The sequence below is a fragment of the Nipponia nippon genome, unplaced genomic scaffold (genome assembly GCF_047370975.1).
Source record: "Nipponia nippon isolate SJK-2023a ecotype South Korea unplaced genomic scaffold, ASM4737097v1 scaffold_2, whole genome shotgun sequence".
Lineage (NCBI taxonomy): Eukaryota > Metazoa > Chordata > Aves > Pelecaniformes > Threskiornithidae > Nipponia > Nipponia nippon.
This window is the reverse complement of record NW_028262336.1, coordinates 7027184-7054849: the sequence shown is the minus strand read 5'-3', so window position 1 is coordinate 7054849 and position 27666 is coordinate 7027184. Positions and strand designations below refer to the sequence as shown.

Sequence of the window (27666 nt, the reverse complement as noted above, 5' to 3'; positions counted from 1 at the left end):
GGTTGAGCTGGGATGAGAGAGGACAAAAAGCGTGACGTGGGGAAAACTGCTAGGCACAACGCAAGGGTCACAGAAGGGAGCTAAACAACGGGCTGATCCTGCATACGCCACCTGATCCCACAGTACCTTCCGTGCAACCTGTCCTTTTCTTCTTTTTTTTTTTGTAATAGTGCAAATGCATAAGTATTTAGGTAAAGCAGTTAGGCAAAAGCGTAGGAAAGAGAAAACCATGAGGTACATAATACTTTGCTAGGTATTACGCTGGTTCCTACACCTGCCCCAAGCCAGCATAGAAGAGGAACAGAGAAGGCCGGGGCTATGAGTTTCCACTTTGGGATTTGCCTCTCGTATCCAAATCTAGAGGAAGGACAGGGCTTCTTTGCCTAGCTACAAACACAGGACAACCAGGAGAGTGAGGAACTGCAAATCCGCTTGACGGCTCTGCTCTCCTGGAAATGTGTCACGCTGCACAAACATGCAAGTCGTGGCCAGGACGGTTCATTACAAACCTACTTGTGTCCTTGCTGACGTCAGCTAGAAAAGTCTTGAGCCAGATCTAGATGCGTGCTGTGTTGAAGGATACCAGACGAAATTCCCTAAGGAGCAGTGAATACCCACCAGCAAGGCTAAGCCTGGAATGTGTTGCCAACTGACATGAATAGGAAAAAGTAGCAATCTCAAAACCTATTAGATATATGTATAAAGGTGCTGATTTTCTACTGCTCAGGAGGGAAGAAAAAAAAAAAAAAGAAAAATCTTAAGCCAATTTAAAACAAGAGGCATGATACTTTCTCAAAGAGAGATTTTTCTGGATCTTTTGTGATCCACCCTTGACCGTTTCTAATTTTTCTCTCTCCATATTTTTAGAAGGACAGAAAACGACAGCACTCTGTAAGGGCAGCATAAGAGCGTTGCCTGCTTGCACCACGGTAGCTGAGTCTTAGGCCCGCCAGATGGGGACAGGCACTTTTCAGACTGCTCAGACTAGCATACTAGGCATGAGCCTAGTACCCAAATAGCTCATCACCAAAGGCGGTGGGAGGAGGCAGTGGGTGCCGAATGCCAGCTGAAACCCGAAGGAAAGCACTCTAGAAGAGCTTCACGTAGGGACTGAGCCAGAAGGATGCATTTGAGGAAAGTCAAACAAGGAGGTCATCAGCTATGTCCATGAGAAAATAGGATGTGTAGCGGTAACTGGAGCAGAGGTAGGAACGATGATGGGAAATGGGAGATGGACGTTATGGTCTATTAATGACAGGTGAAAAAAACCAACATGAACATGTTCACAAAGGATTTTGGTGTAACTGTTCAGCCCCAGGGAAATGGAGCCTTAACAGATCATTGTAATGCATACGTCTTCCTGCTTTTCCAGCCCCTTACCTCCCACTCTTTGAGCTCCTGGGAGTGCGCATATTCTTTCTCCATTATTTGCACTTCCAACTCTTCCATGCGTATGTTAACAGAGTGTGCTTGAACTGCTTCAAAATCAACCAGCCAGCCAAACTTCTTCATCATCAGATGATTGCACTTCTCTTCTAGTCCTAACAGAAAGGGCATGGCACAAATGGCAGAACTGTCTGTCTTTGGTTAATAAGAATTTCTGCTTTACCCCCAGCTTTTCGTCTGAACTCTTTGGTATTTGCTCTGTAATAACTAATTCACACAAAACCACGCAGAGCTCACAACTGAATTGTGCTGTCTGTCCTTGCCCATGGTCACTAAGCCACGCTCTAAGCCAGTCCTAGTAAGCCACTCGCACACCAGAGGCGATAACAGTGCCTCTGCAGCTTTGATGGTGCTAGACACAGCTTTGGGTTTGGTCCTTGGGACAGCGTTTTGAATGGGGCTTGTTTCGTTCTTATGTTACACAGAGGAGGAAATTGCCAAAAAAAAAAGCTTACGTGGCTTTGGGGCAAGTACTTTTTCCCTAGTAGTTCCAGTTTACAGCCAGAAATAGCAATTGTGTGTCCTGACTTCCAGTGTCTCACCTCAGTCAACTCTCCTTATACTAAGTTCCCAAATTATTTAACAGCCCACTGACTCTGCAGTGCTGGAGAACTACCAGTACTTCATCAAAACAGTCCACTTGATTTGCACTTTCTGTTTTATTTTCTGCAGTAACCAGCTGTGAGATCTGGGCAAGTGTAAAGGCAGACATCTGTTGAGTTTCTCACACCCAGCGAGGGGGGCAGGATGAGCATTAGTATGCTGTGCTGTTCAGAGACTGTTACTCACGTTGAATCTTTATCGCCATCTCCTTTTTGTCCTGGACAAGCTGCTTATGTTGTTCCTGGGCCTTCTTATAGATCTCTCTTTGCATTATCTTTTCGTTATGTAGGTCCACAATTCTCTTCCGCAGATACTCTAAGGACTGGTTGGTAAACACCAAAGCCTGGGAGAAGTCACGAGGCATCTCCCCATTAACCAAGTACTCCACCTGTGAGAAACAGCCATAAGCAAGGCTGACTTGAGTTATTAAGGGTGCTGGTGACCTCTCTGGATAGCAAACGTGTGAGCTTTAGAGAACTAATGACTGAGGTAATAGTAAGCGTGGGCAAAAGTCTCACGTTTTGGGCCAGGGAATCGCTACCACTCAGCAAAGCTCAGAGACTACTCAGAGCTGTGATGGATGCCTGCGTATAAAGCTGTCTGCCCCTCTGTAGCACCTGGAACAAAGAGGGAGCGAGGGACTCCCTATCGACTGTCTGCGCTTTTGAACGATTGGGGAGCTGCAGGATTGCGTAGTCAGGCCTTAGACTCTTCTGGCTTTATTACCAACCTTTTAATGAAGGGAGATGGAACAAATGGAGAGAGCTGAGCTTGCCTTAGAGGTGTATGAGCCAGAAGCCTGTCTTCTCTCTCTGAGGACAAGATTTAGCCCAGAGGAAATAACAGGATTGTCTTGAGTTTTCCTCTTCATTTTCTACTTATCATCCCTGTGCTAACAGCTGTGTAGATGAATGCATTGCATCCAATCCAGCATTCTTGAACTGGGCAAAACTCCCATTAGTTTCAATAGTTTGGGGCCTTTTTTTGTTGTTGTGGTGGGTTTTTTTGTTTTGGTTTTTTTTGTTTGTTTGTTTGTTTTGTTTTGTTTTTCCCCAGGAGAATATCAGTAGGTATGGACCTGAAGGAAAATCCCATGCCAAACCTATAAACACTTGAAGACAATGCACATTTCAGCAATGGGCTGACCTGCCTGTCCTTACCTCTTTTCTGTCAGTATGAGAGTAGAGAAGGAAAAAAAAAATAAATCTAGAGGAAATAGCAGCGTGAAGTTCAATTAATGGCACTTCACTCCCAGGAGATGATGGTGAACTAGGAACTAAGGGCCCCAAAGAACAGTGATGCCATTGTTTAGGTGTACATCAACCATTCTGCACCTGCAGATGCACAACATCTTGAATTACCTGATGGAGTTTCAAAGGCACAACTACATAGAGCTCATTCAGCCTCTGCTGCTTTTCCCACTGAAAGGTCTCCAGTTCCCTCTCTGCGGTGTCCAGACTGGTTTCCACTACTTTTGCCTGCAGAAAGACAAATTGTGGACAAACACAAATCCTGTGGTACTCAACTACATAAGGCAGCAAGGTTCTACGTTGGAGTCCCTGATCCAAAGGGAAAGAAGTATAGACAAAAATGCTCTTTTTACATACTATGATAGATGAGTTTCCTAGGCAAACACAAGGGTCATCGACACAGTGAAGCAAGATTCTATCCTGAATACCTCCGTACACATGTACACTCATAAATGTCTCCTTAGTAGAGAAGCCCTGTGTGTATCAAGAGACAGCTGCTTTGTTTAGTGTCTAAAACAATTCTAGATCTACCGAGCCTGCAAGATATTTTTTATTGTGTTATGCCTGGAAATGCTTATTGATTTTGCATGAGAAAGAAACAATTCCGACTCAAATGTCAGACCCCAGGGTGAATATGTGGCAGCTGGCACTTAGGAAAGCCTTTAAAAACTAAACAAAAAATGTTGTAAGTTAAGCATATTTGATGGAACATTTTTGAGACACAATAAAAGCAAGACTTGCATAATGTTATTTTGGCAGAACTCTCTCCATCCCGGATAACCCTTCAAATTAAGATATTTTTGAATTAATATAAATCAAATGTCTTGATGAATGCAGGAGCTCAGAAAAGCTAAAAGGAAAACTTGCACCAAGTGAGTTTATTCAATGATTACTGTGACACAGAGCAAAAAGAAATAGATGGAAGAATAGCATTTTTATGCATTTATATTAACCTGCATTTGTGTTAGGATCAGGATTCTTTACTCTCTCCATCCCCATACACCTGCAGAGAGGATGGGCCAGGCTACATCAGGTGTTGCATCTGAACCAGAGAACCCAGTTTCTGCTGCTGCACGATGGTTCAACAGCTGGGAAGGAACTGGACCCAAAACCTGGCTCCAGCCCCACAGCAGCTAAGGTTGAGCCACCTTGGTTTGCCCTTTGCAGGAGGACAGGTGACCCGTGTTGAGCTGCCTCGGTGCTACCAGAGATATCTCTACCCAAACTGAGGCCTCTCAAAGGGTTAGAATTTTGTTTTTAAATCTTAGCCAAAATCACTAGCACAACATTTTCACTGTAATGGAGCCAGCTGATGCTTGTTGAGAAGAAAACACTACCATACCTTTTTGGCCAAGGCATTATATTTCTTTCTGAGGTTAGCAGCAACTTTCTTCTCCTCTGTTAAAGCCTTCTCAATGTCTAACCGCTTCTGCCGGAGCTGGATAGTGTTTCGGAAGAGGGCCTCATTGCAGTCTGAGATGGAAAGAGTCGAAGAATAACTTAGTTTCGTTATGACTGTGCTATAGTTACAGGCTCAAGCGAGTAGCTTCTCCTGCTGCACACATTGCCCAGCGTTCCCCATAAGAGGACCATGCTCTTGGTTCCCTAGAGCTTTCTCAAACATAAAGCACATGGCCACGTTCCTCCATGAGGGGGTGAATGTCTTGGGTGGATCTTTTTTTCCTTACATTCAGTCAAGACAGTTTGTTTCCAGAAGTAAGACTAAATGCATCAAAGCCAATATTAAAGCCAAGTGCTCAAAAGTTAGCTTTTGTAAGTAATGCAGTCCTATTCATTAATACACGCTGCAGTATAATCTTCAATTATGTGAACTTGTAGCTGTTTATCCATAGAATCCTTCACTATAAATGACGAACTCACTGTAGGGATCATTTATAGCTCTGTTTGTAAACGAAGCTGGGGTTCATAGGACCCGTTTCATTTGTTTCATGATAAGGAAGATCTGTGAATTTCTAATGCAGTGATTTCGGTCGTGTTAATCAAGTCAGTATTGTCAACCCAAATCAGTGGACAAAAGGAAAAAAATAAAAACTCCAACAAAGGCAAAGCAATTTACACATAAGGAGACAAATATGAAGAGGCTAATGCAAAATGTAATTTCCCCATTAAATTAGTAATTTGGACTTTTTAATAAAAAGTAAAAATCCTATTCATTTCTTCCCAACATTTCATTGAAAAAAAAAAGAGATGAATGAGGAGTTAATAAAAAATTCAATTGGTGAAAATGATGTTAAAATCCAATTTAAAAAAAATATGATAAGGTAATTTGTTGGTAAGTTCTAACTGAAAATAAAGCAGTTTTGTTACATGGTCATTGACATATCAAAGATTTTTTTTAAAACACCAGCACCCTAAACTAGTTTAAGAAAAGGGTGGGGGGTGGAGTTGCTTGCCTTCGTGGAATGAATGAATGAATGAAGAGGATTTTGCAAAGGAAAGCTCCTGATTTTCAGATACCCAGAAGAGAGCAGCCTAGCAGCAGGCAGTTGTTGCATAAATCCACGAGGTGGTAACAAAGAGCTTAATTTCACACCAGGGTAGGGTCCCCGCAGAACTTCCCCGATCCAGCTAGGCCAGGCAGCAGCTTTCCAGAGAGCAGCTCCCCTCGCTCCAGCTCCCCTCCGGAGAGGAGCCTTTTCTCTCCAGAAAACAGCCACGAATGGTTCTTTATGGTGAGTGGTTCTTTACACAAAATAAGTAATTCTTAGTGCTTAGCCAACTTTTATTTTTCCAAACTTTTTAATTAGGGTACCCTATATTACCAGCGGTTTTCACTGTCTTCACTGAGATTTCCTGGGGAGAAATGCTGCCCTCAGGAGGGGTACACACATTCTGGCCCTCAATGGCATTAATATGCAGCGAATAATGACAAATTCTGTGTTTTCTTTTGAAACACACAATATTGCCCCTAAAGCTAAACAAGTAGTCAACCCAAGAAAATGATGGCTTAGGTACTCTTTGGGCAAACAGAGTCGTCAAAGACTTCATCTTCAGATCCAGAATTTTCTTCATCAGTCCCCAAGCTGGACTCTTCATCATTCTCCTCTTCATTCTCATCTCCTTCATCTGGAAGAAAAGGACAGTACTGCTGGCTTGCAGAACACCCCCAGCCCCACTAGCTGTGCATTATGCCAATGTGCTGGTGAACACAATCCCAATAATCCATTAATCCATGAAAGATCACCCTGGTAATAGGTGGGTCCGGGCACCTCGTGCCTATTGCATTGATTTGATATTGTCACAGAAAGAAAAAAAACAAAACAAAACAAAAAACTGAGGGAGAGAGATCACCTGGTAGTGCCAAATGCACAGACACAGGCACATTTTTGGGACTTCCTTCAATGATGTTTCTTCTCTTTATATGTGCTAGGAATTTAAACCTTGTAGGTTTACCATTCTGCTATAGAGATTAATCAGCCAAGCAAAATACAGAGTCACAAAACTGGCACAACAGCATCACCGTCATCTGCACTTTTTGCTAATCGTGTCCCATTTGAAATCAAAAGCCAAATCAGAGAAAGCGCACAAGTATTTTAGCTCGGTAAGACTGCCTAGCCTTAACAGTTTAAAACTGAGTCACTAAGATAAATGAAATCCTTTCATAATATGTTTACTCCTGTGACTAATAGGTGATTGCAGATTAGATCTCTCATTAGTTAATGGACAGATTAAAGGAGAATGTCATGAATGTGGCAGACTAATCACTTATCCATAGTTCCCATTGGTACAGCATAGGAAGTAGCTATTTAAAGCCTTGCCCTGTCTTCATACCAATTATCAGTCCTCAGTATTGACTTACAGGAAGTAAATTGCAGGAGCTATCATCAGACCAAATGTTGTCATGTTAGAAACGGAACCACACCATTGTTACCACTCAAAATGGCTGCCACAGAACGTGGGTCGGTATATAAACAAATCTGGGTAAGTCTGACCTATGGTTTTTTGAACCGAGAGCAGTACTGCATGTACCCAGGGCTCCAGCTAGACTGAGAGATGTTTACTTGACCACACAGAAGCATGTGTAACAAATCCATAAAACAAAAAGAACAGTATCTCCAACCTGCTTGTCTTCCGTCTTCTTTTTTTTCCATGCACTTGATTTTCTTTTTCAGAACCTTGGTCAGAAAATGGGCAAACTCATTGTTTTCTCCAAGGGATGCTTGGAAGTTGGCATAAAGAGCTTTCCCACATTCCTGGAGCTTTACAATTTCACACTTTCTATCCTCCATCTGTGCAAGGTAGCTGTTCAATTTTGACTAAACAAACAAGAAACCTACTTCAGTTAAAAGGTACAACCCACATGTGTGTGCATATAGGATATATCTGTGAAGATCTGGAAATGCAAAACTTGACTTTCTCTCTTTAAAACCTGTACTCCAATCAAGCAAAACCTAGAAGTATGTTCTTAAATTTAAGTATATGATTCGTCACCTATTCCATCATTAAGTACCTATTAAAATACAGCTGTTAAGACTATGAAAAGATAAACTATTGGAGGTTAAAAGCAACCATCCTAGGTTGACCATCAAGAGTTTCTTGTTTTCCCAAATTTAGCACTAGACGCTGGATGAGTGCTAAAATGAAGCAAAGAGATGCCACCATTTACTTTATGGCTTGCTTTTGTTTCAAGCCATGAATTAGTGGTACTGTTAAATCCAGAGACACGTGGCCTACTTACTCGCATAGCCTCCTGCTCACTGATGAGGGTGTTAACACGCCCCTGGAGAAGGTTCTCGTGTTTCTCAAGGTTCTTCAGGATAAGCAGCTCTTCATACCACGTGATGTAGTGCAGGTCAGCGATTTTCATCTGCACATCCAGCTTCAGTTTCTTGTGCCGGAGAAAGCGAAGTTCAGCATCAAAGTTGATCACCAGTGCGTTGATCTGGAGCATATGAGAGAGGCAAATGAGGAGCTGGGAAAGTATTAGGAGTGGAGCCAAACATGTAAAGCTAGAGAAAGGAGCAGAAGGGAAAAAGTCTCTCTGCCGAATAAACAACTTGCCTGTGGTATTTACTATGGATTACTGAAGTGCTTAGAAATACAAAATTAACCCCAAATGTGTCTCGTTCTCAGCACAAGAGTAAAAGAATCACCAGGGCTTCACAGGAATGTTTCACTGTATCCCACCCCGCCCCAGAAGTATTTTACTCTTCAAAGAATGTTTTACAGTAGCCTGAAGTAGTTTGTGTAACAACCCCAGCTGTAGCAATAAATACATGTCTTCTGCCTTGATGGACTTCTTTCGGAATACCTGCCAGCTCTTCCCTTAGACATTTACAGTTAAATCAGTACTAGCAGCTGTCAGCATGAACTCATACACATGCGATGGTCACAGCAGCATTTGGTTATTCTCTCAAAACCTTCACACACATGAACATCAGGGTGTCTGGGTTGGGGTAGACCAAAGAGTCAATGGCCAATAGCAGAAGTTAGGGAAAAGATGGTAAGAAACAGAGCAAACAAGTGGTACGCCTCTGGCACGCTCCTCTCTGTACCCTCCTAAGCTCTGACTCACGGACATTCTGAGCTTGGAGTTGCAGTTTGGGTTCAACAGCTCTGAATGGATTTTTCTTCCAGGCTATCAAATTGTAGCTTCCCCCACATCCTAACGCTGAGTTCCAAAGCTCAGGTTTTGTTGAATAGGAAAACTATTTCCATTTGCATGGTTCAAGCTTTCTACATGACCATTTAATTTGCTCTCTCTCCTTCTTTCAAGAGGTGATTCCCGCTCTCCTTTTCTATGCTATTCATAATTTTATCACCTCTGCTACAACCCTTTCATCTGCTCCTCTTCCAGGCCAAAGATGCTTTATCCATTTAGATGTGCCTTTTAAAGAAGCTTTTCCACGACTAAGCATTTTGATTACTCTCTTTTGTACCTTTTCTAATTCTACAAAATCATTTTTGAGACCAAAGGGTCAGGACTACAGTTATTTAAGAGCTGAGAACATCATGGATCTACAAAGTTGTGGTGATACTCCTCTTCTTCCTCTTCATCACTTCTCAAGTAATTTCTAACATTTTACTTGTCTTTTTTGGCCACTAAGCTCATGGTTTCATAGAGCAATCAATAAGAAATCTATGCTTTTCAAGTGATAGTCAGCACACAGGTCACAGTTAGGGATTTATACTGATTTACACTGTAAATTTGCACCAGATAGCATTTTCCTGAAGTTCGGAAAGGCAAGAGTAGCTGCAGTCCTGAGACAGAAAGAAGGGGTTTTGGTTTTATTTCTGAGGCAGTGGGATTTTCAATCTGGAAAAAAAAAAAAAAAAAAAAAAAAGCCAACCAACCTTTTGTTTTCCTACCTTTTTAATCAAGGTCTCCTGCAAGTATAGGTTTTTTATCTTCTCCCTCTTTAAAATTTCCAGTTCCATTTCTGTTGGCTCTGCCTTCTCGATCTCAAAGACCTTTCGCTGCTCCGTGACCACAGATGATGCTGTTTTCATTGGGCGTGCACCTGCAGCCTGTGCTGTGGGGTCAGTCTCCTTAATGGAAGGAGCTCGAAGAAACCTATACCTAAATGCACGAGATGAGGGAGACCCTTCCAGTTGTTCCTGGAGCTTTGCCTTGGCCTCCTGCTCCTCCTTGAACTTCAGGAGGATGTCACTGTTGTACTCAAATTTTTTTTCTGGAACCTCATCTGGGTGTAACTGAGGGATCAGGGAAAGAGGGAGACGTTCTGATAAATCCAAGGCTGCCTGTATAGATTTCAATTCTTGCACTAAACGCTTGATTTCATTGATAACAGAAACCTTGAGATCCCTCAAAGACATGATCTCTTTGTTCATATTCACTTTCCTCTTATGGATCTGCAAAGGAAAAAACAATTTTAGTAGGACTCCCTAGGAATGCTTACATAGTACGTAGTCTTCCCCAACACAAGTAATGGTTACGAGGCTTCTCATACTGACTTTCCTTCTTTCCATACTAGCTTTCTTTTCTGTACCATCTCCACACATTAGCATTTTTAAACAGCTGTCTTTCAGTCTGTGGGTTTAAAATCTTTGTAACCACCTTTCTTCCTCTCCTTCACAGCAAATAGCAGAGGTGTAAGAAGGGAAACGAGGATTCTCCATTCTCTCAGTTCCTGACTTTGTTGTGAGTTTCTTGACATGAGATGTTGAAGCAGTGCAGAAAGGAGACAGAGGCTGTGAAAACAAGCTGTGGGTTTTAGAGGATTAGACATCTGGGCTGGCTCTTATTAAATACAGAGAGTATCTCAGCTTTGATATATGGCTGTCTCTTCAGGCATATAGTACAAATAATACACTAACAAAATTAGATCTCTCTTAGTATTTTGTAAAGCAAGCAAGACAAAAGAAATATATGTGAGAGGACCTTTACTGTACACACTACCAAATGCACAGCTGTACAGAAATCTAGACTTCGTTGACATAGTCATTGAAACAAAGCTATTATCTCATATAACCTCAAAGATACTGAAGCGGTCCTCCACAAATGTAGGTTCTGGAAGGCAGATGAGATTCTTGTCTCTTAGATGCAATAGTGAAGCTGAAATCACAACTACTGCCGGTGGTTAGAAGTGGAACAAAGTTCTGAATTTTTGAAGTATAGCAAATAACGATTTTAAGAGCAAGAAAGCAACATTTTGTCAGATGCTTTTGGATTTCATAAAAGCCACTAGATGTCCAAAACAAACTCTCTCCAGGCTTTCCAGCAATCCAGAGTCCCAAAGTCAACTCAGAAAACTTTGGCGTCAGATGAATACTTTTTCTCCAACTCAAGGTGAAGATCCACTAATCTGAGAAGCGACACTTATATCAGATGTAAGAGGTGGGAACAGCCAGGTGAGGCAAAACCTATTTGTCACAACTTGTTTGCATCTTGCTTGGCCTGCAGGCAGACCTCAGTAGTAATTCTATATTCAGAATTCAGTAATAATAATTCTGTTCAGCATCATTAATTATCTGGATGATGGGGGAGGGTGTACCCTCAGTCTGCTGATAATGCAAAACTGGGAGAAATGGCTGATACACCGGAGGGTTGTGCTGCTGGCCAGAGGGGCAGGCTGGAGAGACGGGCTGACAGCAACCTCATGAAGTCCAACAAGTGGAAGTGCAAAGTCCTGCAGCTGGAAAGGAACAACCCCATGCACCAGTACATGCTGGAAAAACTTCTTCACGGAAAGGGTAGTCAGGCACTGGCACAGGCTGCCCAGGGCAGTGGTTGAGTCTCCATCCCTGGAGGTATTTAAAAGACAGGTAGACGGGGTGCTTAGGGACATGGTTTAGTGGTGGACTTGGCAGCGATAGGTTAACGGTTGGACTCAACGATCTTAAGGGTCTTTTCCAACCTTAATGATTCCGTGATTCTATGCTGGAAAGCAGTTTTGCAGAAAAGAACCTGGGGGTCTTGGTGGATGCCAAACAGACCATGAGCCAGCAATGTGCCCTTGTGGCAAAGAGGACTAACAGCATCCTGGGCTGCATTAGGGAGTGTTGCCACAGGTCAAGGGAGGTGATCCCTCCTCAGCACTGGCAAGGTCACACCTGGAGTCCTGGGTCTGGTTCTGGGCTCCCCAGCACAAGAGAGAGATGGTGGTACTGGAGACAGTCCAGGGAAGAGCCACTAAGATGATTAGGGGACTGGAACATCTCTCATACGGGGAAAGGCTGAGACAGCTGGGACTGTACAGCCTGGAGAAGAGAAGGCTCAGAGGGCGATTTCATCAATGTATCTAAATACCTGAAGGGAGGGTGCAAAGAGGATGGAGCCAGGCTCTCTTCAGTGGTGCCCAGTGACTGGCAAGAGGCGATGGGCACAAACTGAAATACAGGAGGTTCCCTCTGGACATCAGGAAACACTTTTTTACTGTAAGGGTGACTGAGCACTGGCACAGGTTGCCCAGCGAGGTTGTGGGGTCTCCATCCTTGGAGATATTAAAAAGCCATCTGGACATGCTCCTGGGCAATCTGCCTGAGCAGAGGGTTTGGACTAGATTACCGTCAGAAGTGTCTTCCAACTTCAGTCATTCTGTGATTCTGTGAGAAAGAGTCTCTTTATTAATTTACTCTTTTCACATGAAATAATTGAATGTGATCTAACATTAATGTATTTGGGAGAAACTTCTCTGATCTTTAAAAAAGAAAAACAATCCTATACACCAGCCACCTGAAGTAACTGGAATTCTACATCTGTATAAACCTGGACTTTACAACAAGAACTATTCCCTGTGTTTGTATTGGCTTGTCCTGCTGATTTAGCTTAATCACTGAGTATCTGGTAACATCAGCACCACAATGAAGTACTGGAGCCCAAACATGAGATTAAAATGATCCAGCAAATCCCCTGAGACTGCAGCATTGCTTCTGTAATGCTTAGACCTCGCTATCAAAGCAACCCAGCCTAGAGGGTGCCTGAGATTAGGCAACCAGTTCATGAGGGTAAGACTGGAGAAGATTCAGGGCCACTGAGAGTATAACTTACACTTCGCCAGACAAAAATAAACCATGCTGTGAAGAGGCTCCTCTGTCAGTAAGCAGGGCAAGAAATAAACCTTCCTACCAAAAAGCAACTAGACAGTTCCAAGTTCAATAGATATATTTCTTCAGTGTTCTTTTAGCTAAAGAAATTTGTCACCCTTTTGCACTCCAGCCAAATAAAACAAAAAACAGTTCCTATGCGAAGAAGGATGGGGGGAAAGATGTCACAAGGAAAACAACAAAGATACTGTATAGCATTTGAGCTTCTTGTGTCTTTGTGGGTAAAAGACGTGTGGTAGCTGTAGGAGTCCTATCACAGAAATGTGGCTCCAAAAGACCTGGTTTCTCAGGAAGATTCCAATGCTTAGTACCCAGAAGCAGTGATTGCCAAAGTGCAAATATGGAGAGGCCACACTGGAAACACCTGTCCTTGCTCACATCCCTCTCTTCATAAAGGTGTTTCATGGTAGGGGTTATTGACCTCAATGTTTTAAGGAAAGCATACCAGTTACTAGATGATAAGAATTTTTGAAGAATTCAAAGACAGGTGTTCCTGCTGAAGTACTAGAAAAGGTAAATTCTCTTTCTTATTTAAAAAGAGACAGCTGAGAGTTATCCTGGATTGACTCAGGTTTGAGTTTGGTGAAGCACTAACAGTTCACCAAAGAAAGGCTGATTTGTAACTAAAGTTGACTCAACACAGTCTGTCCTTCAAGGCCTCTTCCCACATCCACTTTGATTTCCTTTCAAAAAATTTCTTCAGTGACTAATACATTATCTTCCCGTCCCCAAAAAGGGGGGAATGTACACATCAATGAACTGGTTTACATACCATCACTTCCAGGGATGTAAGCTGCATCACCTTCTTCTCAGTGTTCATACGCTTGTGTTCAGGGACTCTGTAGTTAGTGGCAGTCTTCAGTTGATAACATCCCATATTTTCCTGTGCTTCTCTGATGTCCTCAGCATCCTTGGGATTCTCATAATCATCACTAGGTTTGCTCTTGTATCTGGTAGGTACAAAACAAAGCTGAACTTTAAGACTGAAAGCATACAAATGAACAAACAGGGTCATTTCATACCTTCTGATTTCTGCAGCAAGGCTTGCAAGTTAGGGATCAAGAACCACACTCCTCTTTCAGAAACCAATGGCTATTTTGAGAAGAATATCCTTGCACATTTGAAAGAAAACCTCAGATTATTTTTTCTCCCCAAAAATTCTTATAACATAGCTCTGCCATGGGACAGGTTAAACCTCTTGGACTGAGTTCTGGGTTTAGTGAGTACATGCTGCTCTCAGTCTCAAGGAGCTGTGTGTCACCAGCCTGCAGTACAGAATACCTGATCCTACTCTATATTGTTAAACGCTTAATAACCTTAAAAAGCCCTCTACTCTGACTCTACATTGGTCCCATTCCCTGACATTCATCTCCTAATTAAGAACTTCTGTACTTCCATGAGCATTCAAAGATGTCTTGTCCCCCTTTCTTGCCTCTCAAGATAAAAGACCAGCATGGAGTGTGAACGCATATCACAAACACTCACATAATGGCCGTGATATTAGTACAACTGACCTAACCCAGCTGTTACAGCATCTGCTCTGTGTGGTGCTAGTAGGGTTAACTGAGAGTTGACTCTCGTAATCGTCTAGATGTCCCTCATCATCCCCTGTCGTGATCGATCTAGACACCTTTTTACTCCCGATCTGAAGATGCAGCTACCTAGCTGAATTAAAGTTTGTTTAATATTTTAGAAGAACCATAGAAACTAACTGAAAGATTTTAATGCTCCCTTGAGACTCAGAGATACATGAAAACTCATCTATTTTAATTACAACCATTAGGAATATAAAAAACTAGGCAGAGAGATTATAGTGCCATGACAGCTAAATAGCATTACTTGACCTCAGACAAGAAGCAGAACTAAAAGGGCACAGAGTCCAATTCGACACTCACAATTCATCCCACTCTGCCTTCCTCTTCATGATCTTAGCTTTCACCTTGTCAGATTTCTCAACAGTTCTTCTGATTTGCTCACGTTTGCTTTCTATATAACGTGCGGTTGGCTTTCGGACCTCTGACGTCTTCAGCTTTTCATCCTCGCCCTCAAAAATTCTAGCATCTGGAGCAAAAAATAACCACGTGAAGATGTAAATACCATGCAGTACAGTGCAGTCCCAACTACTGGAAACGCCCTGGGATGGCTTCTGTAGAGCTGATGTCAATAAGTATAGTTCCACTGCAGTGGATGTTCTGAAAGGATTTGTGTTCTTTGACTTGATTCTTAGTCACGTTCTACCCACGGGGTTGATAGACAAGTGCTGACATTGACCTAAACATGGAAAACTATGTATGTGTGTTACTATGTACATAGGTAGTAAATAAACTATACCACAGTTGTATTTCTTTACCTGTACCTAAAGAAATTATAATTTCTTTAGCTTGGACTCAGGAAAACAAACTGATATGAAAGACAGAAACCATATTACTGATAAGATTTAAACAGTCATCATTAGCCCTATGCGTACGCCTTGTTTCTCTGACGATCTCCCTTTTTTCTTCTTGTTTCCATGCCTGTTTAAGTACTGTCCTCTTCCATGACGGATGTTCCTTATCTTGATAGTATTTCTCAGACATTGCTAGAAGTCTGTAGGTAGAAATCTGATGATTGCTTTGAATAGCATGAACAACAACAGTGTCAAATTCCAGTGAGTCCCGAAACCTGAAGAGGCAAATTAGACAAAACTAACTGATGTCAGTAGGCACAACCTACCAGTTTTGCTTGACCAAAAGGACATGAATATTTACTTATTGCACATACAATCATTACATGTAAATTCAGAAGTCAGTAAGTAATAGCATGACGACATCTGACACTATCTATTGACTTCTATCCAATCTAGGAATGGAGATGCTCAAGAACAAACATATTAACATCTCTCCCAATGTGGAAACTTACACCAGGTTCTTTGTGAGAATATCTTTCATCTTCCATTAAGGACTGATTACGAACATGATCATTCAAGTCTTTTTCCCAGTCACACGCTCTGTGTGCCTAAGGTGTTTTGGTTATTGTGTATTATTTCTATTCTGTATTTATTTTTAGGAATTCATCTTTTGCTATGTACTTAGATTCAAGAAAACCAACCCACTACGCACCTTGCGCTTAAACTTGTGTTCTTGAGAAAGTTCAGTTCATAACTTTAAACTGTATAGGGAACATTGTGTTAGCAATGACACTAAAATAGCTGACAGACATGCAACATGCCTGAAAAACAGGGGTTCATTTCATAGGTTGTTCTGCAAAGTTCCAGTAAGAGTTCTTGGTTCTTACTGAACTTACTGGCAAAAACCCAGGCAAACTTAGTCTCAAAAAACCCCCCACTTTTCTTCATATAGAAGTGGATCAGAATGAAACTACTTCCTTGATTTGCATATCTGAATTTTTACCAAAGATTCAAAAGAAGTAAGTACACCCAAATATCAATATATATTCTTGTGTACGTTCCAAGTAAAATAAGAACAGAATCATAACAGAACAGAAGAAATATTGATTATATGAGGAAAAAAAATCATCACCTTCTTTTTCCTTGTGGCAGGTACAACTTCGTAAATGATAAGCCCCATGCAAGGTCAGAGGGAGAAGTAGAAGAAAAGTGATACTTACTGGTTTTGTAGTTTCTGCAGTCCAATCAAGTGTTTCTCATGCTCCCAAGCCAGCTCTTTTTGCACTAACTGGATTTTCTGTGCTGTCTGCCTATCCAGGTCTTCAAAGATCCTATGGTCCATCTCATACTGCTGCAGAAAGACAGAAAACCCAGCATCACATTACCTTGGCTACTAAGTTTTGGTAATAAATATTTTTGCCCAGGTGCCAGAGTTCCATGCACATCAACACAATCCTTTATTTCAGGAGCTATTCAGATCTCCACGGAGAACCATGTTTTTCCCACATGCTTCTTAAATGGCACAAATCATCAGCTGTGATTAGAAGTCCCAGCAAATCATATATTCATAGAACTACCTTAATCCAAAGGGTCGGACATCTTTGGCCCCAACACATCAGGTAGCAACATTTTAGAAGGAGGTGCCTCTAAAGGTAAACGACCCTTACAAAAAACAGATGTACCTCTCTGTGCAGCTGCATGTGCTTGGGCAACTCCTGATTCTTTTGAAGAAGGGAAAGAAACTCATGCCTCAGTGCAATTAACTCCTCTCTTTTCTGGCTTTTTTTTTCTTCAGCTTCCTTCATTATCCGTTCATACTCTTTTTTCTGCTTGACTTCCTCAAGGCTGAAAATACACGAAAAAGGAAGTAGTGTTATCTCAATGGAAGAGAGGAAAGATTACAGGTTATGTAACCTTTTAGATTTCCTTGACAGACTTAAACTTCCAGTGAACTCAATGGCTCTGAAGGTAATTTAGAAAGGAATCATCTTCCTGTATATTTGTACAGTCCTAATATCATGGGGCTTTGACCTTGACCTTGTGTTGCCTCTGTAGTCTGACGTTGATAAGTCTCGGCGTACCATATTTGAATTCCTACCATAGAAAAGTAGATGAAATGGAGGGAAAGGGTGAAAAAACTTTGTGCGTAACAAGAAAATGACCCAAATTAAGGGTGATCAACTTCTCCCTCCTCTTAGGAGGCAAAAAGAAACACGTGGTCTGAAGAAAGAGCTAACACTTGAAAATCTCCTTCATCATTACCCAAGCATCTCTTACTTGTAGGCATTGGGATCCTCAATGTCTTCAGTAGCCTTCTCCTTCTCAAGACCACTCTGGAATAAAAATGTTGCCTTGCCTTTAAACAAGCAATAATGGTTTCAACAGACAATAAAGCTTTTACAAACATTAAGACAGAGCTCCTGCTGCCTCTCACAAAACCAAAAGAAACCTTCATGATCAATATTGCTATATAGGCCTTAAATATCAGGTTTCAATGTTTCAAGAACAAAAAGCACTTAAGGTGGCTTACTTGTAAAAGAACTAATGAAGCATAGTTCTCGGGGATAGAGAACACAAATCCTATGTCCTCCTCCTCAACATTAACCGTGACATCATTGCTTGTCCTAACTTCACTCTGTCCCATAACATCTTTGGTTCTCTAACCCCCAAACCCAGTTCTCTTGTCTCCTCTCGCTGCCAGGTTGACAAGAGACAATGTATCCTGGGCTAATTCCAAGTTACATGTGTAATTCATCTGGTTTGCTTCTGCTGACTGCATAATGGGTTCACAATTATTAGCTGTGAAGAATGACAGATGGATGGACACTGCAGTCGCACAAGCCTCATTTCCTTAGGCAGTCATGCTCTAAAAAAAGAGGGGGGCCTATCACCCTACAGTGAATACAGTCATACTAAATTGATCTGTAATTTAACTCAATTAGTTTCAGAGGATTTGTATTTGATTCTCTAAGAATCTCATTAAGTTTAATGAAGATGGAATTTTTAAAATCTTCCACATGGCTTAAAACTAGAATAGATATTTAATGAAGATATACTTCGATAAAGGGAAAAACTCTATTAGGATGGTCATTAAGCAATGTTGCTAGCCTGAACAATAGAAATTGACCATAAAGATCTTTATATAGAGCTACTTACATACTCAAACTGATAAAACTGTATATATGCTTTATAATTGTATATTAATCACTACTTGTAATACTGGAGCTAGCAAGGCTCTGATATCACAGGTTCCAGTCATTCTCTTAGTTTAAGAAAATAATTTTGAGTCTATTCTCAGTGCTATATATTCTTGTGATACTGGTAAAGAATTCCAACTAGTCATGAACAATTTAACTAAATAACCAAAATCACAATTTCCACTCTGTCTCCCTCATCAAGCACCTTTCAAAATGTAGTTACCAACTAATATTAAAAATATTTAAAAGTTGAATTTGTTTTATGTTGACACTTTCAAGGTTTTTAAACTGTACTGAATGTATATCTACTTGAAAAGTCATTGTGCGTGATAGCACTTCTTTACTCAACAGGTCTCACTGCTTCTTTGAAGTTATATTTGTCTAATTCAGGCACTCAAGAGATGTTTAAACAATTCAATAAAGTCTGAATATTTTCAGTGGAGCAGTTGACACCTCTCTTTTCTTGTGTATTATCAGTAGAACTGTTACTGAGTTCCAACGTCACCTGTTCAAACATAATAAAGGTGATGAGCTCTACAGTGGTTACAGGACACCTGTAAAATGATTAGTGCTAATGCTGTCCAGGAGTGAAAGAGAAACAGGATCAGCATCATGCTGTGCTATTTTGCAAATTTAAAAAATCCAACTTGTGAATTGTATACGGATGGTACTAGATGCACTGAGAAACTATACATTTGGTATTCTCTGACATTATTTCTAGAATTCCCATCCAGAGCAGAATCATACCTTACTGGAATTAAATCCAAGACAGGTATTAAGTACGACAAATCCTTGTGGTTCTTTCATTCTAGGAATGTGCATGATTACATCTTTGAATGGGAAAAGACTAGTAGAATATTACATGTGAACAAAACATGCTATGCTTATTTGGAGAAAAACACAAAACATTGAGTAGGAACAATGCAGTCATAATACCTGTTTATTAGGGAATGTTTTGGAAGAGCTCTTCTTCCAAATTGTTTGGGAAACCTCAGCTTTTGCTTTGAAAGATCTATAATGCCAAATAATTGAACTACATTTTGCCCATCTGCAGTAGTTTCACAGTAAATAGGCCTAATTCAGTGAAAGAGGGTAGCGACTTACCCTAGGAGAGGGGATTTTGGCTTTTAGCTCTTTGTGAACATCCTCTGGAGACAAGATGTTGAAAGCAAAAATGTTTCCATCTGCACCACAGGTAATCAGAAATCTATCATCAAAACTAGAACAGATACCCTGGATCTGGCCATAATCATTGTCATGTACATTGAAGGACCAGTATTCCTTCAGGGTATTCACTGAAAGGTCTTTATCGTGGAGAGGATAAACACGCAGAGCGCCATTCTGCATCCCACAGAACATCAGTAGTCTGCTGGTACTGTCAAATAAGCAACGAGAAACAGTAATAGCAGGCAGCTTGCAACAAGTAAGGCCACAGCTCAAAACATGATACTTGAAAAGAGATAATCTAGCTTAATAAATTAAGCTTTCCCAAGTTTGTAAGCTTTGAGCAAAGTATTTGGACCATTTAAAGTATGTGTGATACCACTACAAACTTTTTTCCATCTAACTGGCTGCTCAGGAATGTTCCAGCACTTGCTGGGTATCGTGGAACTGGTCTCAGCCCTGAGTTGGGCAGGGTAGCAGACACCAAGTTCAGAGCTAGAAAACCACTTTTCCTTCCCTGCTCTCCATCTAGTACAGATGGTGGTGAATGCAGCCAGCTGTAGATTAAAGCCTGAACTAAACCTAAAAGCCTAGCCTTACAGGGTACCTAATATTGGGAGTCTGAAAATAGTTCACCCTTTTCATTCGTACAGTTCACTGAATGTCCTGAGAAGGCTGTATTCTTTGCACAAGAGGGATGGACTGATCCCTCCATGTTCTCCTCAAGGGCTAACTTTGTCCTCTCTTCGCTAACTATAAAAAAGAACTGCTGTTCTGGTGATTACAATTTGCAGAGACTTCTAATGGTTCTCCTGGCGTTCTACAATCTAGGATGTTTGAGTCTTAAACAGTACTTAATTAGAAATCAGACATTTTCATCTTTGAAGGGTTTTTTAAAGTATTCTGTCAGACACAGTGCCCAACTGTGCCCGTTAGGAATTTTAAGTGAAACTCAGTGCCAGGAAAATCAGAGAGGGTTCCTGCATGCTAGAGTTGAGCCACAGTTAAAAAGGGACAAAGCAGTGTACCCTCCTCCCTTCCAAGTTCAATTTCATCAAGCTTTATCACAAAGCCATCTGTTACACTACAATGTTTACCAGAAGGAGATTTGGTGGATGGGATTGTTGTTGGTGTCCTCAATAGGGATCACTTCAAAGGGTTCATCTTGCCTGTTTTCAGGGTTGTCTTGGTGATCATTTGAGAATTCACAATGATAGAGGAACCCTGAGTCATACCCACCCTGAAGAAGAGAATGACCATAAAGAAATGGTGACAAAAGAATACCAAAGCAGCTGACCAGGTAAATGCCATTTTCAGAATAATTCTTCCTTTCTTAAGGATCTACAATAGGTTAGAAAATGTTACTTCCAAACATCTAGAGATCTTATTTACCCACAGAGAAAAATCTATCATGATCCCTGGCATTACAAGCCATCCTACCAACATGTTAAGATTCTGCCTTCTGCTTGTGAGGGAACAGCTTAGTCTTTGTGCCCATTCAGGCATCACCAAGAAATGTGCCTATTGGAAATTTACTGAGCAATCTGAAATGGAGTGACACTACTGTTCTAATTCATAATGACCACTAGAACTATCAAGTATGAAGGGAATTCCATGTCCTAGAGACGGCAAGTTTCAGATAATCAGTTTTCTAGGGCACTCAGATGTGAAGGGAAGGTTGCGACCTTGCAATCCCATCAACATAAAATAAAAATTGATTTACCAAGGAAAGCCAAAATTTCCCTGGTGCTGAATAAAATCCACAGAGGATGGGACTGGGCTCCTCTGGTATGTAAAGAGGTGGCAATGGCTCTTCTTCAGGTTCCTCTTCAGGTTCTTCTTCTTCTTCTATCTCCTTTCCCATCTCCTGTTGCTGCTTTATCCATTCAAGCTTTGCTTTTTTCTTTTCCTGCCTTTTTTTCTCTCTCAGCGCGATCTCCTCTTCCAGCTATTACAACAAGCAGAGAAACACAGAGACGTAAAACCAAAGCACCCCACGCATTACTGACTGAAGGAGTCTCATAGATGAAATCCAAGGCAGTCCTGGCATTATATATACAGAATATCTAGAGAAATCTCTTTTCCATCAACTAAGCAGAGATCAACCAGACTTCATGGGAGTCTCCAGTGGAATGCCCCCGTTTCCCTCTGCCAAAGCATTTTAAGTCATGGTCCTTTGAAACAGAAACCATTCTGCATGAGAAGCTGATTTCAGCATTTCCTCAGAGAGATTATTCCCAATATTAACCACTATTAGCATACCACTTCTGCAGAACTCCTAAGCCCTGTCCTCTGCCTGCCCAGGAGAAAGAAAAGCACTGGAAAGCTGAACTCAAATTCCCGAGTTCTAGTGCATCATTGATGTCGAGTAAAAGAGAGAAGCTGTAATGGATTTTACTTCTTCCGAACAATGAAGGGAAGGCATTTGCAGATGTATAAAACCTTTAAAACCCCCTTTCCATTCAAGCCTACTTTAGCATAAACAAATATCAAACATTCTCTAAATTGCGATCTTCCTAAGAAAATATTAGATAGCAAATCATTGAGAAATGTCTGGAAAGGATCTCAAAAGAGCATTCTTTTGCCCCAAAGCAGAATCAGCTAAACCTTAAATATTATCGGCTGATGTTTGTCTGACCTACCCTTTAAAAATCTCCTGCTATGGGGATTCCACAGCCTATGCAAACTATTTCAGTGCTTCACCACCCTTACTGTTAGAAATCTTTCCTTACATCTTATCTAAAATATCCTCGTTTATTAATTATTGATCTATTCCCAGAGGAAAAAAAGAGAACAATTAATATTCTTTCTCTCTGTAGAAACCTTTTCTATTTTAGAGATTTATTTTAAAGAACAATATTCTTTCAACTAAAAAAAACACCCCAAACCAACAAGACTCCATACACATTCTTGCAATCTTTCCTTACGTATGTATACTATCTTTGTGATCATTCTTGTGGTTTTTCCTGTGAGAAAACCACCAAGAAATCCTCCTCCTAGTTGTAACAAGAAAGGAGGCTTTGCCTGACATTCAGTAATGCACCACTCAGAAGACAGGAGCAGTTAATAGAGAAAGCAGATAAGTCGCAGGTGAAGAACAGAACTAGAGAGGCTGTTGGATTGTGGTGGATTGAACATGGGACTAAGAGCCTGCTCACTGCAGCTCTACTCCTGAACCCAACACCAGCTTGCTTTTTAATTTCACAGAATTAACTAAAGCTGAGAGCTGGCATAACTCTTTTCCTTTAGTCCCACATATCTTCTAAAATGCTAGTTCTCATTCAGAAATAAAAAACACCCCTTTAAAATTATTGCAACATTAAAAAAAAATCAGAAATATATAACTGCTGAAAAAAAAAAGATGTTTCATGTTTCCCTCAAAGTGACCACATGGGTGTTTTATGACTGCTCAAAGGAATTTCCTACAGGGCTAACATCAACCGCAAGAAACATACTTTTTCTGAAAATTACCAAAATGAAAATATTTTAAGAACTAATATGCTATACTACCTTTCGCTTTCACTAATGCTATCTTCTAATTCTAATCAAAATGCATATCATGCTTTCAGTGTGATGGATGTTCTATTTCAATAAACAAACGACAACCTGTAATTTCAAATGTTGAAACTCAGCCACAAATGGCCTTTACCTGGCCTTCCCCTTCAAGAAGCTTAACAAACATCCTATGATGCAATACAGGGACTAGAAACCTTTTTGGGTAGTTTTGTCCTCTGGCACATGAAGAACATGACATTCTTCTACAGGGAAGTTCTTTACCTTGATTCGTGATTTAATACTATAAAAATGGAAGTACTGTGTCGGCAGGTTTTTTATTTGATAGGTGGACACTGTATCCTGTTCCTCAGGGACAGGGGCGGGAACCTGGAGAGCAAAGCCATTCTCACAAAGGATGAGCAGCGTGCTCTTCGCCTGTACAAAAACACAAAAATTATAAGCATAGGGCAGATGTGTACACGGAATTGAGAGTAACAGGAAAAAGTTAGTCAGAAGATGCATAGGCACAAAGCCAAGCTCCAGCCAGGAGGCATTAACTCTAACTGTGCTCTTATTTAAACGGACACTTTTAAATGGACATCAGAAATCGGGGAGCTTCTTTTATACTATGTATCCTAGGCAAAGCTAAGGAACTGGAGAAGTCCTTGCCATATACAAACCAGCTATCGTTCTGATACTGTTTAGCTTGGAAGCAGCATAATGATATTTTGGGAGTTTGGTTAAATTAAAGGATGGATCTGACCCAACAGTTAGGAACTTTCAAACAATTATCAAACGAAAACCTCAGCTCCTATGTTTCTGTACTAATAAATCCCTTATAGCTTCAAGACTGGGCTCGGAATGTTGCCAAATGCTATTTGGCTTTGCATTTGTTTGTTCTTTGCTGGTACCTGCCAGGTCCTTTAAAATGTGAAGTTAGGAAGAACAGGCGAGGTGAGGATAATAATTATTTAGTGTTTTGAGATTTTAAAAGACAAGTTTGTATTTAGTTTCAATTTTCATAAGCTGTCTGGGGAACAGATAGAGGCTTATTCTATCTGACCCATCACTAAAAATGTGCAAAGGGGGCATATTAGAGTTGCTATGGAAACCTTAACTAGGAATGATATGGTTCTTGTGTCTATAAAATCTCAGCCTTACAAATGCGTTCATTAAATACATAGTATTTAATCCCCAAGGTGTTTTTTTTAAAGAGAAAAAAAAGTAGCGTAACACTCAGGTGGTTGTACTGTGTTTAGTAAGTGTTCACATCTAGCAGAGGAGACCTGACACCGGTAGACAAAATTACTCAGAGGGAATCTAACGGATCAAAGATATGATAGGTGCTTTTTTAGTAACTACCAGTACATTGTCCTCAAGGAAAGGAAAGGACTCAAAATGCAACTGTCAGATCAAGATCTGTCATTTCTGTAGTACGATAGAGCTCACACCAGCCAGAGTTCTTTTGCCAACATAGTTTTTATCAGTTCCCATGAACAAGCAATAATAGCTACATTTTGCCACTGTGCACCGATATAACGTATCTTGCTGGCCACTTTGTCAGCATCTAAAAATAATGAGCAATCTCCCCTCTAAATATGAATACTGGACAAACAAAAATTTCAGATGTTACTCTAACCTTGTAAAACTTTTAAAATATTAGTAAGAATCTCTTTGAATACGTTACTGACACACTTCCTTACTGTGGTCCGAAAGCTTTGCAAAAGCCTGTTTTAATATGGGCAGAGGCACAGGCAATAATGCTTAAATAACTCTTTTATCAAAGAAGACTAAGACCTTCCAAAATATGTCCAAAGCGACTGAACCAGAGATACAGCTACACAGAAACTATTGATCTTTCTGGAGCAGCATGAAGAAGAAAGAAACAAAACATCTTTTGCATTGTCTATAGAAAACATGGCTAGGGTCATGGATCTTCATCTGTTTTCATTGGAAGTTCTTCTCAAAATGACATTTTAACACTGTAGGGAAGGAAAGAAAACAAACATGCATTACTCACATGAGAAGGTGGAGACCACTGTAATGCCTGCACAGGCCCAGGGACACAGATGAATCCAATTGGCTTGTATTCATCTTCAACAGCAAAGAAGAAAACAGTTTTGTCTTTACTCTGAGAAAAAAAAAAAAAAAAAACAAAGATGACTGAATCAAAGCTGACCAAAAATTCGAAAGACTGTAAGTACTTTATGACATAAACACATACTTCAAACATTTTGTAGCTCAGCAGGGTGACTTACGAGTGCCTTGGAACTTAGAATTGGACCTCCATGCTGATTACAAGGAGGAAACACAAATCCTGCCCACCTTGCTCCAGGGCCCTGAGTGCACCCATAGCCCTTAATTGCCCTGATGGGCCTCACCTGGCATCCCCAGCCATGTGCTTTCTGCCCTTTGCCCCAGGAGCTCCATTAAAGCTCAGGCTCAGGCCTGATTTTTCAGAAAAGACAGCACAGGCTGATATCCCTGGATAACAAGAAAATCCAGGACTGGTGCACAACATGACACATGGCAACTTAAATCCTGCACTAAGTGAAATGCATGGTGATTCAGCTCAAGGAACACATAACTGCAAATGTACTGATCGTGGCTGAATGCTAGCTTGTAAAAAGAGAGACCACATTGACTGGAAATCATCTCAAAGACTAGCAGGCACACTGGCAAACCAACTGGTCAATCCTGTTGTAAGGCCAAGTGGTGCTGGGTAGCAGCTGGAGTGCTGCCAAGGTGGTGTACAAACGGACTTGCTTTTACTAATTCCAAGATACTATCAAACTAATTCCAAAATGAACCAAATCCATCTTCAAAGGGGATTACAGAATTCACGCTAAACAGTCCAGTAATTCACAAAATGAATTGTATGAACTGCATGGTTGCTTTCCATCAGAAAACAAATGTGAGTGCAGACAGAGCCTTCTCTTCCTCCAGCACTGCAGAGAACTACAAGAAGTGATGAAGAGCAATAAAGGAAGTATAACAGTGTTGTCAGTAAACAAACTTCACCTTATCTCTTTAAATAATTTCCACATCTGTGTTTTAATAAAAACAACCAAAAGAAGCGATACATACCCCTGTGGCAAGCACATCTCCATTTCGTTCATATGCCAAGGCTGTAACTGCGGTAGCATGAGGTTTGAAAGCTTGTTTCAGATTGATCTCTGCGTTCTCTGTATTGGTCTGTCTTGCAAGAACGGGCAGTCCTTTGGGATCATAAACTTCAATTATGCGGACAACGCCATCTTCAAACCCCACTGCAATTAGACCTCCTTTAGGATTTACCTTTGAGTGGAAGAATGAAGAAAAAAAATCACAGTGTACATCGGAGAGCTTAGGATAAGAATCTGTATGGCACGTGCTCTGGTGTTAACCTGTGAGTGGGAGGACTGGGGGTTATTTTTTGGTTTAGGTTGGGCGTTTCTTGCTGATAACATGCCATTGAGACTGGAAATGTTAATGAGGATGCGGTTGTAACCTCTGAGGAAGAGATAATTCATACTGATATACAAATATATCAGTAGCTTCTTCTTAAGGATACGAGTTGGAACTCAAAAGAAGAATTATTATATTACCCTGAATATAATATTGGGCATCAAATGTGGGTATGATTTTTGAAGAGGTGAGGGCACAGACTTGGGGCTGGCTGACTCCATGTAAAGTACAGTAGTCAACAGGGCCAGCTGCTTGAGATGGAAAGAGGAGGCTATGGAGTCTTTACCGTAGGCCCTGTAGGTAAGCCAATTCCTAATAATGTGGACAGGCTTGAATTGTGAGAGAGGAGTCAACAGAAACAGGCCTGTGTTTGAGCTGGATCTAGCTGGACTTGCAGATTTAGCTGATATTAGCCATATATCGTAGTGTCTTGAAGTGATTTACAAGCTAAGCCAGCTCCAGACATGACGCAGATCAATATTAATGCACACCAGAAATGAGACCAGAAGAAAAATTGCTGTGTGAAGAGATGAGGATGAATGGATAAGCGCTGTGAGCAGCTGGCAAAAGTATGATCTTAGGTATGAAAAAGTTTATTGTTCAGAAGGGAGCTGAGGGTAACTATCTTCCCGTTATCTAGGGATATCAGCCCGTGATGTCTTATCTTAAAAAGGCCCTCTGTGATAAGCAGGTGTACAATAGCATTGCTCAGTAAATGATCAAGGGGAGTCACTCACGGACCTCAAATTTATGGCTCTGCATTTGACTCCCTCCATTAAGTCTATATCTTTCTTCTACTAAGGAGCCAACACTCCAGATGTGGCCTCCCGAGTAAAGAGGAAGGATCACCTCCCTCAATCAGCTGGTAACGGCCTTCCTAATGCAGCCCAGGATGCTGTTGGACTTCTTCAGGTGCATTGCTGGCTCATGGTCAGCTTGGTGTCCCCCAGCATCCCAAGATCCTTTTCTGCACAACTGCTTTCCAGCTGGTGGGCCCCCAGGCAGTACTGGTGCCTGAGGTTATTCCACCCCAGATGCAGGACTTCTTCGCATTTTCCCATGTTGAATTTCACAAGATTCTCCTCAGCCCAATTCTCCAGCCTGTCCAGATCCCCCTGAATCGCAGCACAACCCTGTAGGGTACCAGCCA

The 27666-nt window shown here is 41.1% G+C and overlaps 1 protein-coding gene across 2 annotated transcripts in view; it reads right to left on the bottom strand.

Annotated features, from left to right (window-relative positions):
* CFAP44 (cilia and flagella associated protein 44) overlaps positions 1-27666 on the bottom strand; it is a 50803-nt gene that overhangs the window by 988 nt on the left and 22149 nt on the right. For both annotated transcript variants that reach the window (XM_087757626.1, XM_087757625.1), the window contains exons 13-32: positions 26157-26366; positions 25090-25200; positions 23352-23504; positions 21298-21522; positions 20672-20814; positions 19515-19785; positions 17491-17546; positions 16896-17058; positions 16434-16564; positions 15295-15488; positions 14723-14888; positions 13600-13777; positions 9630-10133; positions 7999-8202; positions 7381-7576; positions 6276-6386; positions 4642-4772; positions 3411-3527; positions 2236-2437; positions 1381-1541 (exon numbers count right to left, since the gene is read on the bottom strand). In XM_087757626.1, coding sequence (XP_087613752.1) covers positions 1381-1541; positions 2236-2437; positions 3411-3527; positions 4642-4772; positions 6276-6386; positions 7381-7576; positions 7999-8202; positions 9630-10133; positions 13600-13777; positions 14723-14888; positions 15295-15488; positions 16434-16564; positions 16896-17058; positions 17491-17546; positions 19515-19785; positions 20672-20814; positions 21298-21522; positions 23352-23504; positions 25090-25200; positions 26157-26366 — 3627 coding nt within the window. The remainder of the gene's footprint in view (positions 1-1380; positions 1542-2235; positions 2438-3410; positions 3528-4641; positions 4773-6275; positions 6387-7380; positions 7577-7998; positions 8203-9629; positions 10134-13599; positions 13778-14722; positions 14889-15294; positions 15489-16433; positions 16565-16895; positions 17059-17490; positions 17547-19514; positions 19786-20671; positions 20815-21297; positions 21523-23351; positions 23505-25089; positions 25201-26156; positions 26367-27666) is intronic.